The 14,116-nt window shown below is 39.0% G+C and overlaps 1 protein-coding gene across 3 annotated transcripts in view; it reads right to left on the bottom strand.

The window, feature by feature from the left end:
- The window catches only part of MYPN (myopalladin), a 114,113-nt gene that overhangs the window by 11,103 nt on the left and 88,894 nt on the right, over positions 1-14,116 (bottom strand). For all 3 annotated transcript variants that reach the window (XM_024986845.2, XM_024986846.2, XM_002698857.7), the window contains 7 exons: positions 10,254-10,475; positions 8,959-9,108; positions 7,865-7,947; positions 6,564-6,690; positions 5,177-5,384; positions 3,331-3,496; positions 383-516 (listed from right to left, as the gene is read on the bottom strand). In XM_024986845.2, coding sequence (XP_024842613.1) covers positions 383-516; positions 3,331-3,496; positions 5,177-5,384; positions 6,564-6,690; positions 7,865-7,947; positions 8,959-9,108; positions 10,254-10,475 — 1,090 coding nt within the window. The remainder of the gene's footprint in view (positions 1-382; positions 517-3,330; positions 3,497-5,176; positions 5,385-6,563; positions 6,691-7,864; positions 7,948-8,958; positions 9,109-10,253; positions 10,476-14,116) is intronic.

Below are 14,116 nucleotides of genomic sequence, written 5' to 3'. Positions count from 1 at the left end.
TGGAAAATTCTGCCATGTGGAGTTATGACTGGGGAATTACAGGCATGGGGAGGGCTTCCTGTGGGTGCCCATGGCAGCAAGGGGATGGCATGAAGATGCTGGGTGATCATAAGTACAAGCCCATGTATGCTCTGAAGTAGCTGTATTAGAAGTACAGAAAAAAACTTCGTCTGGAAGAAGGTTAACCTTATAGTGAAATGGAAAAGTGTACAAAAGCCCTGAGGTGAGTAGAATAAAATGACTTAAAAAAAATCCATATCTTAAGCACTAAAATAAAAACCAATTAATTCATTTATGAAAACATATTACACTGATCCTAAAAGAAAAAAAAAAAGATTTTTAAGCTGCCTATCACATAGGTCAACCGATGCCTTATACCTACCGTATATATCCAGCCTGGCAGTGCAGGACACGATGCCCGCTTCGTTCTTGGCTGACAGTGTGTACCATCCAGCATCTGATTTCTTGGCTGGCTGAATGAGGAGGCAGACATACCCAGTTGTGTCCTGGTGCATGCTGGAGAAAAGAAAGAGTATATTGCATTGTATCTGGAGAGAGTTTAGGGTTCCCAGAAACTCATTTTTATATATAGTAGTTAATCCTAAGATCCTAGTTTATCCCTCCCCTTACCCTTTTCCCTTCAGTAACCATAAGTTTTTCCTATGTCTGTGGATCTTTTTCTATTTTGTACATAAGTTCACATATAATTTTTTTTAGATTCCACATGTAAATAATATCATATAACATTTCTTTGTTTGACTTACTTCATCTAGTATGGTAATCTCTAGGCCCATCCATGTTACTACAGATGGCATTATTTCATTCTTTTTATGTCTGAGTAATATCCCACTGTATGTAGATGTATGTATGTATCTATATCTATATATGGACACTTAGGTTGCTGCCACATCTTGGCTTTTGTAGGTAGTGCTGCAGTGTTTCAAATGAGTTTTCATCTTTTCTGGATATATGCCCAGGAGTGGGATTTCTGGATCATATGGTAACTCTGCTTTTGATGTTTAAAGGCACCTCCCTGCTGTTCTCCCTAGTGGTTCCTCCATGGTGGTTGCACCAATTTACATCGCCACCAACAGTGTAGGAGGGTTCCCTTTTCTCCACATCCTCTCTAGCATTTATAATTTGTAGACTCTTTTTGGCTGGGTACCTTGTGGCATGCAGGACTTCCCTGACCTGGAATCAAATGTGTGCTCCGTGCAGTGGAAACACAAAGTCTTAACCACTAGACCACCAGAAAGTCCCTATTATTTGTAGACTTTTTGATGATGGCCATTCTGACTGGTGAGAGATGATAGGTATAAGTACCTCATTGTAGTTTTGATCTGCATTTCTTTCATACTTAGCAATGTTGAACATCTTTTCGTGTGACTGATGGCTATTTGGATATGTTTTTTGGAGAAATGTTCATGTAGGTCTTCTGCCTGGGTTTTGGTTCAGTTGTTTGTTTGTTTTGATATTGAGCTGTATGAGCTGCTTGCATATTTTGGAAATTAGGCCTTTATTGGTTATGTTGTTTGCAAATATTTTCTCTCATTCTGTGGATTGTCTTTTCGTTTTGTGGTAGCTTTCTTTGCTGTGCAAAAGCTTATAAGTTTGATTAGGTCCTATTTGTTTATATTTGCTTTTATTTGTTGCCTTGGGAGACTGACCTAAGAAAACATTGCTATGATTTATGTCAGGGAATGCTTAGCCTATGTTCTCTTATGGGAGTTTTATGGTGTCCTGTTTTATATTTAAGTCTTTAATTCATTTTAAATTGATTTTTGTGTATGGTGTGAGGGAGTGTTCTAACTTCATTGGTTTACATGCAGCTGTCCAGCTTTCCCAACACTTGCTGAAGAGACTGTCTTTTCTGCACTGTATATTCTTGCCTCCTTGATCAAAGATTAATTTACTCTAGGTGTGTGGGTTTCTGGGTTCTCTATTCTGTTCCATTGATCCACGTCTGTCTGTTTTTGTGCCAGAACCACTCAAGGATATCCAAAAGCATGGGATATCTTTCTATTTCTTTGAAGCATCTTCCTTTATCAATGTTCTGAGCATATAAGTCCTTGACTTCCTTGGTCAGGTTTATTCCTCAGTATTTTATTTTGATGTGATTTTAAAAGGGATTTTTAAAAACTTTCTGATATTTCTTTGTTAGTGTAAAGAAATGCAACATATTTCTGTGTGTTAGTTTTGTATCTTGCTGCTTTGCTGAATTTATTCATCAGTTCTTTTGCAGGGGGAGGATTTTTTTTTTAAGGTTTATATTTTGTATTGGGGCTTCCCTGGTGGCTCAGTTGGCTCAGGCTTGATACCTGAGTTGGGAAGATCCCCTGGAGAAGAAAATGGCAACCCACTCCAGTATTCTTGCCTGGAAAATCCCATGGACAGAGGAGCCTGGCAGGCTACAGTCTGTGGGGTTGCAAGAGTCAGACACGACTTAGTGACTAAATCACCACCAGAGCCAGTTAACAGACAACACTGTGATAATTTCAGGTGAACAACAAAGGGACTCAGCCCCTCCAAACTTGCCTCCTGTCCAAGCTGCCACGTAACACTGAGCAGAGTTTCTTGTGCTATATAGTAGGACCTTGTTGGTTATACATTTAAAATATATGATTCATTAGTTCTAATAGTTTTCTGTGTAGTCCTTAGGGTGGAGGGAGTGTTTCTTAATATAACCAACTAGGCATGGCAGCATTTGACTTAGTTCAGTTCAGGAGGAAATCTGCATGTCCTTTCCTTCTGTTTTCTCTATATCTGTAGTTCTCAACATGCATAGGCATGTAGTGACAGATGGAAAAGGAGTATTGCCATAATGTTTTGTTTTGCCTTTTTTTTTTTTTGCCTTATTTTATTTTCACTTTTTACAGTCAAAAGTTTTTGTCTGGGTACTAATATGACTCATGACATGACACATGACAAAAAGACAAATGACCAAAACATGCAAGATCTTTATAAATCCCTCAAACCTTTTCAAGCTTAAAAATTAAGGTTTTAGAGACTTTCCTGGTGGTCCAGTGATTAAAACTCTGCATGTTGACTGCAGGGGGTGTGGGTTTAATCCCTGGTCAGAGAACTAAGATCCTGCATGCCATGCAGTGCAATAATAATAATAATAATAATAATAATAAGGTTTTAAAATGGTGGGACATTGTACAATGGACGAACCCTCAGCAATAAAAAGGAATAAATTCTTGATAAGCACAGTTACATGGATAAAGCAAATGCATTATGCAAGTGGAAGGAGCCAGATTCAAAAGGCTGAAGACTTATTTGGGCGGCCTGATGAGCTTTGCTGAACTTGACCAAGTGTGGAGGCTGTACCTGATCCTCTCTCTGGTGAAAGGGATGGTCTCGTTGTCTTTCTTCCAGTAGAACACGGGCGGAGGCATGCCTATCACCCGGCACTCCAGTCTCACGGGGTGGCCTTCTGGAACACCGCTGTTCTGCAGTTTCTCCAGGATTACAGGTGCCTTCTTTACTTCTTTGGCTGAATGAGAGAAGAGCCATGCTAGTTTGAATAGTAAGTGCCTTGGGCTCCATGCCTCAAATTCAGGACAGTTCTGGAATCTGAGGGAGCACCCACCCACCTTTTCTCTTCTTTAGAACACTTTTCAAGCTTCTTAGTGAAGATCACTGCCTTGATAAAAGCTCCAAAAATGATTTTAAAAAGAAATAAGAAAATTGCCTCTGCTTATCTTAAAAAAATTTTTTTAAATTTTATTTTTTCTGCCTATCTTTTGAGAGAGAACGCTCAAGGATTTGGGTAACACACGTGGGATGCAAATGGTAGGTGTGGAATTAAGGGAGTTTCTTTTATTGCTCAGCAGTAAACGCTGAGAAATGATATATTTTATGTACTAAATATATTTTGTTTTCTTTTTTAGAGGAGGTTATTTTGTAGAAGGTATATTGATTTTCCCTCAATATTTTACCTTGAGAAATTTTATTGCTCCATAAAAATTGAAAGAAGTATACTATTTAAAAAAAAAATTATGTTTCATAAGGAGGCATTTTTATTTTCCCCAGCAGAATCAGTTAAGACAAAAACACCTCCTATCTCAGGGTTCCAGAGGCCATACTTTAGCAAAACAGTGGGAAAAAAAGTAAAAGCTGCAACCAGTGTATCCTTGCAGAATGAGCTTTTCCTACTCTGTTGGGAGAGGGGATTGAGAGTGGAAAAAAAGAAGATAATACAGAGGAAACAGCTACTAGCCTAGAGAGAAGGTTAACATTCTGATGCTGTCCTGATTTATTTCAGGGGCCATGCAAGGGAGGTAGCAGGAGAAAGTTCAATGGAAGAATTCATTCATTCTGAAAGCTAATTCTAGCTGGACTAACACCCCAAGGGGCTGACACCTCCCAGGGGATGATGACTGTAGGCATTAGTGTTTGCTGACATCATCTTGTAAGGATTCATTTGTTTAGTTATTGATTGAATGCCTTCCGTGTTCCAGGCACTGAGTCAGACATCAGAAATGCACAGAAGAACAAGCTTCTGTGGCCTCAGAGGCTCATAGTCTCTTCAGGGAGGCAAAGAGAAAATAGTTATACAGAAGCCATGAGTGCTGTAAGAGTGTCTCCTTTCCTGAGTGCTGTGGACATAGAGGAGGATGTGCCTGGTGGGTCTGCTGTGCCTTTGTGGTAGCATATGAAATAAGTCTTAGAGAATGAGTAGGAGGTTGCTAGGCAAAGAAGGGCATTCCATGTAAAGGGACCATTAATGCAAAGGCATAGAAGCTTGGGGTAGGGGGAGACCCTGGAGTGATGAACTGTAGGGCAAGTGACCTGAATTTCAGTTCAGTTCAGTTCAGTCACTCGGTCGTGTCCTATTCTTTGCGACCCCATGAATTGCAGCACGCCAGGCCTCCCTGTCCATCACCAACTCCTGGAGTGATAGTCAAATAATTAGTAATTAATTGATTGATTAATTATTACAATGACTATCATTTATTGCAAGCATGATATACACAAGGTACCGCATTTTGTTTTTGGCTTACTGATATGTTTTCAAGAGCAATGTATGGAACATGGCCCTTACTACAAAGAAGGGGAAACTGAGATGAGGCTCGGTGTGGCAAAGGACAAAGGAATTACGTCAGAGGCTCTGCATATTTGGGCAGTAGCTTTGGAGGGAGTCATGTTTAGGGGTTCCAGCAGCAAGCCTTACCTACTACAGTGAGCTCCAAGCTAAAGGAATTCTGCCCAGTTTTGTTGGTAGCAATGCAGGTGTAGGTCCCCGCGTCGCGTTGAGTGAGCGGGTCAATGAGCAGAGAGTGGACTCCGGTCTCCCTGACCAGCATCTTGTGGGAGGTGTCGGGGAGGACAGGCTGGCCATTGAGCAGCCACGTCAGCTCCGGGGGCGGTAAGCCACTCACCTAATAAACAAAAGGACAGCTGAGGCAAATGACAGACTGATGACAGGCAGATTTATTTGGTGGCTGACTTCTTCATCCTGATCTGGCACCACATAGATAGCGAGGGAATGTCAGTGGTGAGAAACCTCTCCATAACGTCATCAGGACAAGAGGGATCTGGATGGATGGGCGTGTGAATTTAAACTGTATAGTATTTGGACCCCAGTTCGGGTAATGATTATATACTAGATTAAAATGAATAAGAATTAAAAAGCTAAATAGATAAAATAGGCCTGTAGTGTCAGTTTCAGAGATAATATATTGCTTACATACCTAACGACCAAGAGGTAGCCAAGAAAGGGGCAGACATTAAACCAGTGTTCTCAAAGCTGGCTGTGTGTCATCATCACATGGGAATATTTGAAAATCCTGATGCCCATTTACTATATTAAATCAGAATCTTTAGGGAGTGGACCCAGGATGGGTTTCTTTTAGGATTTAGGGTGGAAGAAATTAACAGTCCATCCCAAATATTATTTAGGTAACTAATTTGAGGGCAAGATCCACCTAGAGGAGTGGATTCTATAAATATTTAACCTTAAACCTTTACTAATTTGCATCTTAATCTCCATAGCATTCTGCAGCGTCAGGGCAGAAGGAGAACTTAAGTTTCTGTTCATACTGAGAACTATCCATGCTGTTCAACTGAACCTATTTTCAAGTGGAAAAGTTAGAATATATTATAGACTAGTTAAAGGTGATGGATGTTAGCTAGTATTAGAAACCAGCTTCTGTTTTCATAAACTGCTTTGGAGCCAGTGACTAGAATTTTTTCAAAGGCTGTACCTCATAGCAGTTCATTTCAAGGATGTAAAAATCATCCTTATGTCTTTATGGTAATAAAGACTTTTCAGGTACCATACAGAAGATGTCTGAACTACATCACCTCTTTGGTTGTCTTTTACAAACATAGAGTTAACTTGATACGATACTTTCATCTGGTATTAAATGCTCCAAAAGAACCTTATGAGTGGAAAAAAGTGGTCTCTTTCTCTCTGTGTTCCTCAGTCCCCTTTCACCAAAAAAAAAAAAAGCCCCCCAAACCAACTATAAAACAAATACAAACGAAAATAGGTGCATACAAACAAATAAATACAAAATATGAACAGGTCTGGCGCCAAAGATGGTGCTAGAGGCTACCTTACAGTCCAGGCGGCAGAGGCGCCCCTCGTGAGCCACCATATCCCCAGGAGCCTGCAGGAAATGTGGTCGGAAGAAGCGTTCCTGTAGGGGCTCTTTGTCTCTTTCTTGCACTCGGGACCTTCCTCTAAAACAGCAAGCACGTTCAGGCATTTAAACAGTAGAAACCAATTCATAAACATATAACGTATAGGTATTTAGACATGGCTATAGGGCTTGGAGAAAGATTTCTTTGGGGGGTGGGGGTAAGGGTTGCTGAACCATAAAGAAATAATAAGTAATAGCGTGGAGCTGATGTGAAAAAAGAAAGTATTAAGTATCTCACCACTGTAGGATTATCTTGTGAGATCTGTAATTAAATAAGCAGGCTTTAGCTTTTTTCTCTGTGAAGTCATTCTGGGTTTCTGGGTTAAGTGACTCAGCTCCCCTTGCCTTGGGTTTGGCCAGTTGTTCAAAAGTTTCAAAATAAACAAATAAATCAGTATTCAATCTGAACCTCAAATGAGAGCCAAAAGAGAAGTCCTGTTTTATTACTCAGAGCAAGGCAGCTGCGGTCCCTGTGTCTCTGAGTAATAAAATGTAACCTGGCTTATAAATTCTGCCAGACCATTAAAGATGATCATGAACCTAAATTGATTAAGACTGACCAACAGTAACAGCTGTTCTTGAAGAAGGGAAAAAAAAACTGAAGAAGAAGGTATAGTTGTAACGGTAGTGAAATACTGCATCTGAAACGTAGGTCACTATTTTTGTTTCTTTGTAAGTCTAATTTAATTCATCCATGTCAGCAACTATGAAATGCTTTGCTAAGACTTTGTGGCACCATACGACTCAAGAGAAAGCCAGGCTCTCTCTTCTTAACATTAATAAAGTCAGAGAGGAGGAAAGTTAGTTGCTATGTTGGAGACAATTGTTATGTTGGAGATAATGACAACAACAAAAATCTTTTATTAGTATATATATACTCATTAACAGTTTCTGTTTTTTAAGGAAAAGGTAACTTAGTTCAGTCTGATTTATATATTATATGCACAGGTGCTAGGGATGGTTACAAATTTTGAACATTAAAAATGTGCTGTGAACCAATACTTCTCCAATTTAATACACTTGTGAATCACCTGGGGATCTTAGTAAAATGTACATTCTGATCAGTAGGTCTGGGTGGGGCTTGGAATTATGCACTTGCAACAAGCTCCCAAGTGATGCCAATATTTCAGTTTATAGGCCCCATACTTCAGTGCTCATTGCAGCAGGTACATGCTTGGGAGGGGCTGGAGAAGTGAGGTTCTCACTGTCTTTACCTGTGAGACTGACCAGCAGCTGTTAGTCGACTTCGGATGGGCAAACCTTGTACCATCAAGTGGCCAGAACAACTGATTCTCCCCTGAGAAACAGAACATGAAGGAGATTAAAATAAAAAGAACTCCCTACTTTTTCAATATACATACGTTTCTCTGGACCAAAATTTTATTAGCTTTTGGCTATTACGAGTTTTTTGGAGGGGGGATAAAAACAATAGAACTCTTTAAATTGCTGTTAACATTTCAGGGGAAAGGATTTTTAAGCATATTGTGATGCCTTTCATTTTTAAGCTGAAAATGAACAGACACAAATGTAAAAAAATTGAGTTCTTATGCACTTAATATTATTTGCAGGCACATGCAGAGATCATGGCCAAGTGTTTTTATGCTTTCCTCAATAGAGATTATCTTCAAAACTAACATTTTAATAGGAGTTGGTGAGAATAGAAATCATAGTTCTGTACCTCCTAGTCTCATAGTAGTTGGAAATATTTATTCTGCCATATTTTTTTTCAGTTTTATACTTATTTATTTATTTATTGGAGTATAATCACTTTACAATGTTGTATTAGTTTCTGCTATACAACAATGTGAATCAGCTATATGTATACATATTCTGCTAAGGGGGATTTTAAGTCCTGATCTCTTCAGAAAAGGAAAGTGAAATATTATGACTTTCCAACTTTTACCAAAAAAAGAAGAAAAAATTTTATGAGTGAGGGCTATTCACAAGTAATTTGCTTATTCTCTAAAGAACTAAAAATAGCAAATCATTCTTTGATAGATTGATTTATTGACTCTTCAAGAGAGTCAATGAGTTGATAAACACAAGATGTACTCTAGAGGCTGAGGCATATAGTTAGTGAATAGATGGTACTAATGTCCTCTTCAAAGGCTGAAGAGTGGAATGACCCATCAATGGCTGACTAGTCGTGTAAATTGTGATCCTGTGCTCCAGTTACACACAGTCTCAGCGCTCCTCATTCATTTTCCTCAGCAATCCTTAGTAACTTGCACTTCTCAAGGTTTATTCACAATGATATCAACTGCTCCTTCCTCAGAATGCAGCACAGCGTGGAACCCTGAGTCTCCACCTGGGGGTTGGCTGCCATGATGGTATAGTTGCCGTCGTCGTCACTGGAGGTGGAGTTAATGTGCAGAGAGCATGTCCCATCTCCTTCTCGCTTCATTTTGAAGTGCTCATTTCTCTTTGAAATCTGCTTCCCGTCTTTGAACCAGTAAACCTGAAATGAACAGTAGACAAGGAGACTATGCACACTTCTGTACATCTTTAGAGGATCCTGATATAAGGAGTAGGATAAGGCCTGGATGGATTGCCATCTCTACAACTAGTAACCCATCCTTTACAAAACAGAGAAAAATTATCAGATGTATTACAATGACAGTATAATATGCTCCTCCACTTGTACATATAGAATATTTAAGTAAAAAACTACAAATAATTTAGGATGGAGAGAAAGCTTTTGATTATTTTTATTGTACTGTATAATTAAAAAGCCACCCTAAGGGCCAGGCAGGTCTTCAGAGGCAAAATAATGAAAACTGGAATAGCTCGAAACTTTTCCTGCTAGAAGTCCCAGATCTCAGGGCCTAGAATAGCTGACCTTACTTGAAAGGATAGTATGGTGTGTTATACCAAGTGGAATGAGGCCAGGATTCACTTGCTGAATTCCTCATCTGACTAAAATTTAAGTCTACATGGTTTTCATGTTAAGTTCTGCATGTATCAAGGGGAATCTCTGAAAGACAGGTGAGTTAAAGTACGGTAGCAGTTGACCTTCTCTGCATTTCCTGGTTACCAAACCATACACGCTAATGCCATGTTAATGTTTGTGAAAGCAGAGTGAAGAGATTCCCTGCTGTAGACATTCCGGGTGTAAATCCTCTCTCAGCTGACTGCCAGAAAATCTGGTGACTCATAAGATTTTTCACCAGCCAGTGATAACGATATGACATTTTCTGCATTTACCAACCTAATAGTAATGATACAAATATAGCTCGCTTTGTTTAACAGGTTGGCTGTGGATATTCAGTAGATAATAAATAGAAAAAAAAAGTATCAGATTGGTGAATTTGATGGTTGAGAGGATCAATAACCCCAAAGAGAGGATTGTGACTAAGAAAATTTATTTTTAACTTTTGCAAAAATTTTAACATGCCCATAAGTAATCTGATTTGTTTTCTGCCTACTTAATGATTCTATTCCTGACTGTATCTTTTTAGTCAGATTATCTGGCCTTTGTTAATTTTCTGGTATTGGTTTGTATTCTCTGTATGGATATTTCACTAGAGTCAGATAAGGCTTTCTTGAGGGCACTGAGTCTACAGATTTGTACTGTTGGTTGACTGGCTGTTCATCTTCCCCTACCTTTGGGACAGGTATCCCAACAATTTTGCAGGTGAATGTCACCGGAGAGCCTTCGGTGACCCGGAAGTGCTTGAGTCTTTTGTCAAAGATGGGAGCTATACACTTGCCCGTGGGGATCTCATCATGTTGGATTTCATCGTCTGATTCATCAACAGGGGTGCGTTCCAAGCGAAACTCTATTTCATTCATCAGCCTCTGCTCAAAGCTTGAGATTTTGTACTCCTGTCAAAATGGCAAACATGTTTTAATGTCAGTTTCTGTGGGTGAGGAAGAACGTGTTCATCAGTATAATTTGAGGATGAAACTTTTTAAGATTCAAATGTTAGGTTCATATCATGGAACCTCCATAAACTAGGCACGTTCCATTTCCACTTCCTCACGATGGAGCACTGAAGGAGATTTGGGTCTCTACTGCAATCCCAAAATGTCCTGATTCCTCACCTTCATCATGGAGTCCCAGTAGAATCTTGTAGGGAATGGAATGAAGATGGAATGTAATTTCCATAGCTACTAAAAGTGTCCATCTTGATATACAGAACTATCTGTATGGTGTTTTGGCAAAATTATTCTGAACTGCATTCTAGTACTTGCCTGCATCACCAACTTCCTGTCTCTACTGGGTTTTGCCATCAGAAAACCTGTCTTCATAACTCTCCTTTGACCCCATGCTTGCCTTCACAGTATCTCTGCAGCCCTCACAACAAAACTATTTGAGATAATTTTCTCTCTTATAGCCTCATTCCCTTGTCACCTTTTCTTTCACTAACACACTCCAGTTAAGTTTGTGTTCTCACAGTTCTCCTGACATTGCTGCTCTCAGGGTCTTCTTATTTGCCAAATCCAGTTGTCACTTATCTGTTCTTGCCTTACCTGACTTCTGAGCAGCATTAACACAGATGACTACTTTCTCCATTAAAAAAAAAAAAAAAAAATTTATTTATTTGGCTGTGCCAGGTCTTAGTTGCAGCAGGCAGGATCTTTAATCTTCGTTGTGGTATGTGGGAGCTAGTTCCTTGACCAGGGATCGAACCCGGCCCCCTAACCTCTGGACTACCAAGGAAGTCCTAACCTCTGGACTACCAAAGAAGTCCTTACTTTCTCCTTTGTAAAACATTTTTTTGTTGTTGTTGATTTCCATGACACTGTATTGGTTTTCCTTCCCTTTCTCTAGCTGTTCCTTATCAGTTTCCTCTGCTAGCTCTTCCTTCTCTGTCCTGGATTGTCTCATCCAGTCCCACAGCTTTACCTGCCTCCTGTGTGCTGATGACTCCACATCCATGTCTCTCAGTCTGGTTTCTCTCCAGAACTCATATACCCAATCATCTACTCTATAGCGTGAAAGTCATAAACCCATCAACTTATTCTGTGTCATGGCTTGGGTACCTCATGGACACTTGAAACGTAGCCGGGTCCAAACGATACACACTTGGTTTCTGTTCCCCAGAGAATATACTCCTACCCTGCTCGTTTCCATTTTAGGAACCGGCACCAGTATTCATCCACTTGGTTAAGTAGTTAAACTGGTGTTTCTCACATTAGCTATGGTGAAAACCAAATTTTAAAAATGGGTATTTTTCAACCTGTTCTTCTTGTAAAATAAAAATGAATTACTAGAAAAATGAAATATTAAAAGCATGCAAGATTATGTTTGATAGACATAAAATTTCTCTGTCAAATGCTATAGAAATTTCTTATTGGTTACTTTCAATTTCCATAGTTATCTCAAGGTGGAGAGATAACAGCTTGCAAATTGGCATAGGTTTCAGACCATGCTTTGAGTGCACCAAGTTAACTTAAATCTAGAACTTATCCTGGATTCTTGTCATTCCCTCTCCTGCCCTGTTCTATCAAGCTTAAATGTCACCTCTGTAAAACAGCCTTCCCAGGCATTTCATCTAAAGTAACTCCCTATTGTAATTCTCTACAGAGCATTTCTTGCTATCCAGTATTATTCTTTTTAAAAAACTTTTGAAAGATTCATTTTTATTTATTGATTTGGCTGTACCAGGTCTTAGTTGTGGCACGTGGGTTCTAGTTCCCTGACCAGGGATCAGAACCTGGGCCCCCTGATTGGGATCACAGCGTCTTAGTCACTGGACCGCCAGGGAAGTCCCTCCAGTATTATTCTTGCTTGTTTGTTTATTGGTTAAATGATTGACTCTCTCTAAGCATGTTAGTATCAAAAGAGCAGAATTCTTGTTTGTCTTGCTTCCCACAATGTCAACAGTACATATAATAGTGAGTGCGTGTCTCATGGCAGGTGCTCCTTGAGTACCCAAAGGATGGAAGAATACATGAGTGACCTGGAGGCTGTCATTTGTTCCTGCACCACTGTATCTCTGAGGAATCCAGAGCCAGGTGCCTGGGGTGAGGGTGAGACCTTTGGTTACACTTGTGACTCTAGTTAACCATAATTTTATGATTCAGGTAGGTTCCCTGCGGATGATACTGGCATGCCCCTGAAGTGAATTTGGGAGCACCAGGCTGATTTGCATCTGCCCCTATTCATAGGCAGAATAATTGAGTTCAGGACTCATGAGATGTAATCTCAAGCTATTAAATCACATCACTCATGTCTTCTAGTTATTGTTTTATATATATCACTGCCTGAATTTGTGTAGAATTGGCACTTAGGAAACACAGAAACCAAATATTTCTTGGTTTTAATTTCTCAGAACCAATTTTAAATCTTTCTTCTCAGCCTCATCTTAGACTGGGTAAACAAAATAAATCTACAGCAGCTCTTTCAGAGTAGGAAAAAATTATGACTCTCCAGTTAAGTGTATTCATTTTTCATCAGATAACTCAAACCAATTAAAGTAAAAGATTGTTCACTTCTAATTTGAAACCTAATTTAGTTTAAAAGTATTATGACTATTTTCTACATTTGGGGAGTTTCTTTTATAGTTAATACTTAAAACTTCCAGCTATCTACCTATTAGTTTGAACCATATGAAATTGCCATTTTTTGAGGATTAAAAGTGGTAGAATATCAGCAATTTCAAATTATTCTCCCTAATACTATACAATGAGCATATTTTCCATAAATACCTTAACTAATCTTACAAATTTGAAATATTTCCTATTCTTCACAATTTAAAAATCCCACAAGGAGTTCATTTTTCATCTTTGTTGAATTGCATTCATGCTCCCAAATAGGTATTATTTTTCCTTTTAACAGATATGTTTGTTTTTTGGATGCTTAGGAATAAAACCAGTGAGTTATTTTATTCCCTTACTATGTGAGGTTGGTACTAAGTTGCTTTATTATTTTAAAAATAATAGTCAGATGAATGATTCTCATAGTTTGCAAACCTCACATGAGATCCTGGAGTTCAGGATAACCCAGGCTTTTTGTGAGGGTGGCAAGAGGTCTCAGGTTCTATGGCAGCTCATCTTGTTTTGTTTAAGTCCCCAGATGCCCAATCCATTCCATACCACCTGTAGCCACTATTTTAGTGGAGTCCTTGATCCAAGCTAAAGAACCTTCTCTGCAGCTTCTCCTACTGCATAATGAGTGAGGGCTGGTCAGTTCCTGGCTTTCTATATTGAAAGTATGAACTAATTTTTCCAAACAAGTATTATTGTGCATAGTGGTAAGTGTTGATTATGTGTATACTTCAGGGACAAATAGGTGATAGATAAGGCTTTTAGTACTTGCCTGAGAATATAAAAACTGCATTGTCTCCATGCATTCCAATCTTTAGGAACTTGATTTTACCCAGTTGGGACCTGATTTTATGGAATTTTTAATGTTTGAATTGATTTAACCAAAGGAACCATGGAAACAACATAATGAAAATATGCACATTTTGTTTTGCTATAAAAGTACACTTATTGGTTATATATTTACTATTTTACCA

This window comes from Bos taurus, chromosome 28 (assembly GCF_002263795.3).
Source record: "Bos taurus isolate L1 Dominette 01449 registration number 42190680 breed Hereford chromosome 28, ARS-UCD2.0, whole genome shotgun sequence".
Taxonomy (NCBI): domain Eukaryota; kingdom Metazoa; phylum Chordata; class Mammalia; order Artiodactyla; family Bovidae; genus Bos; species Bos taurus.
This window is presented reverse-complemented; position numbering and strand designations above follow the sequence as displayed.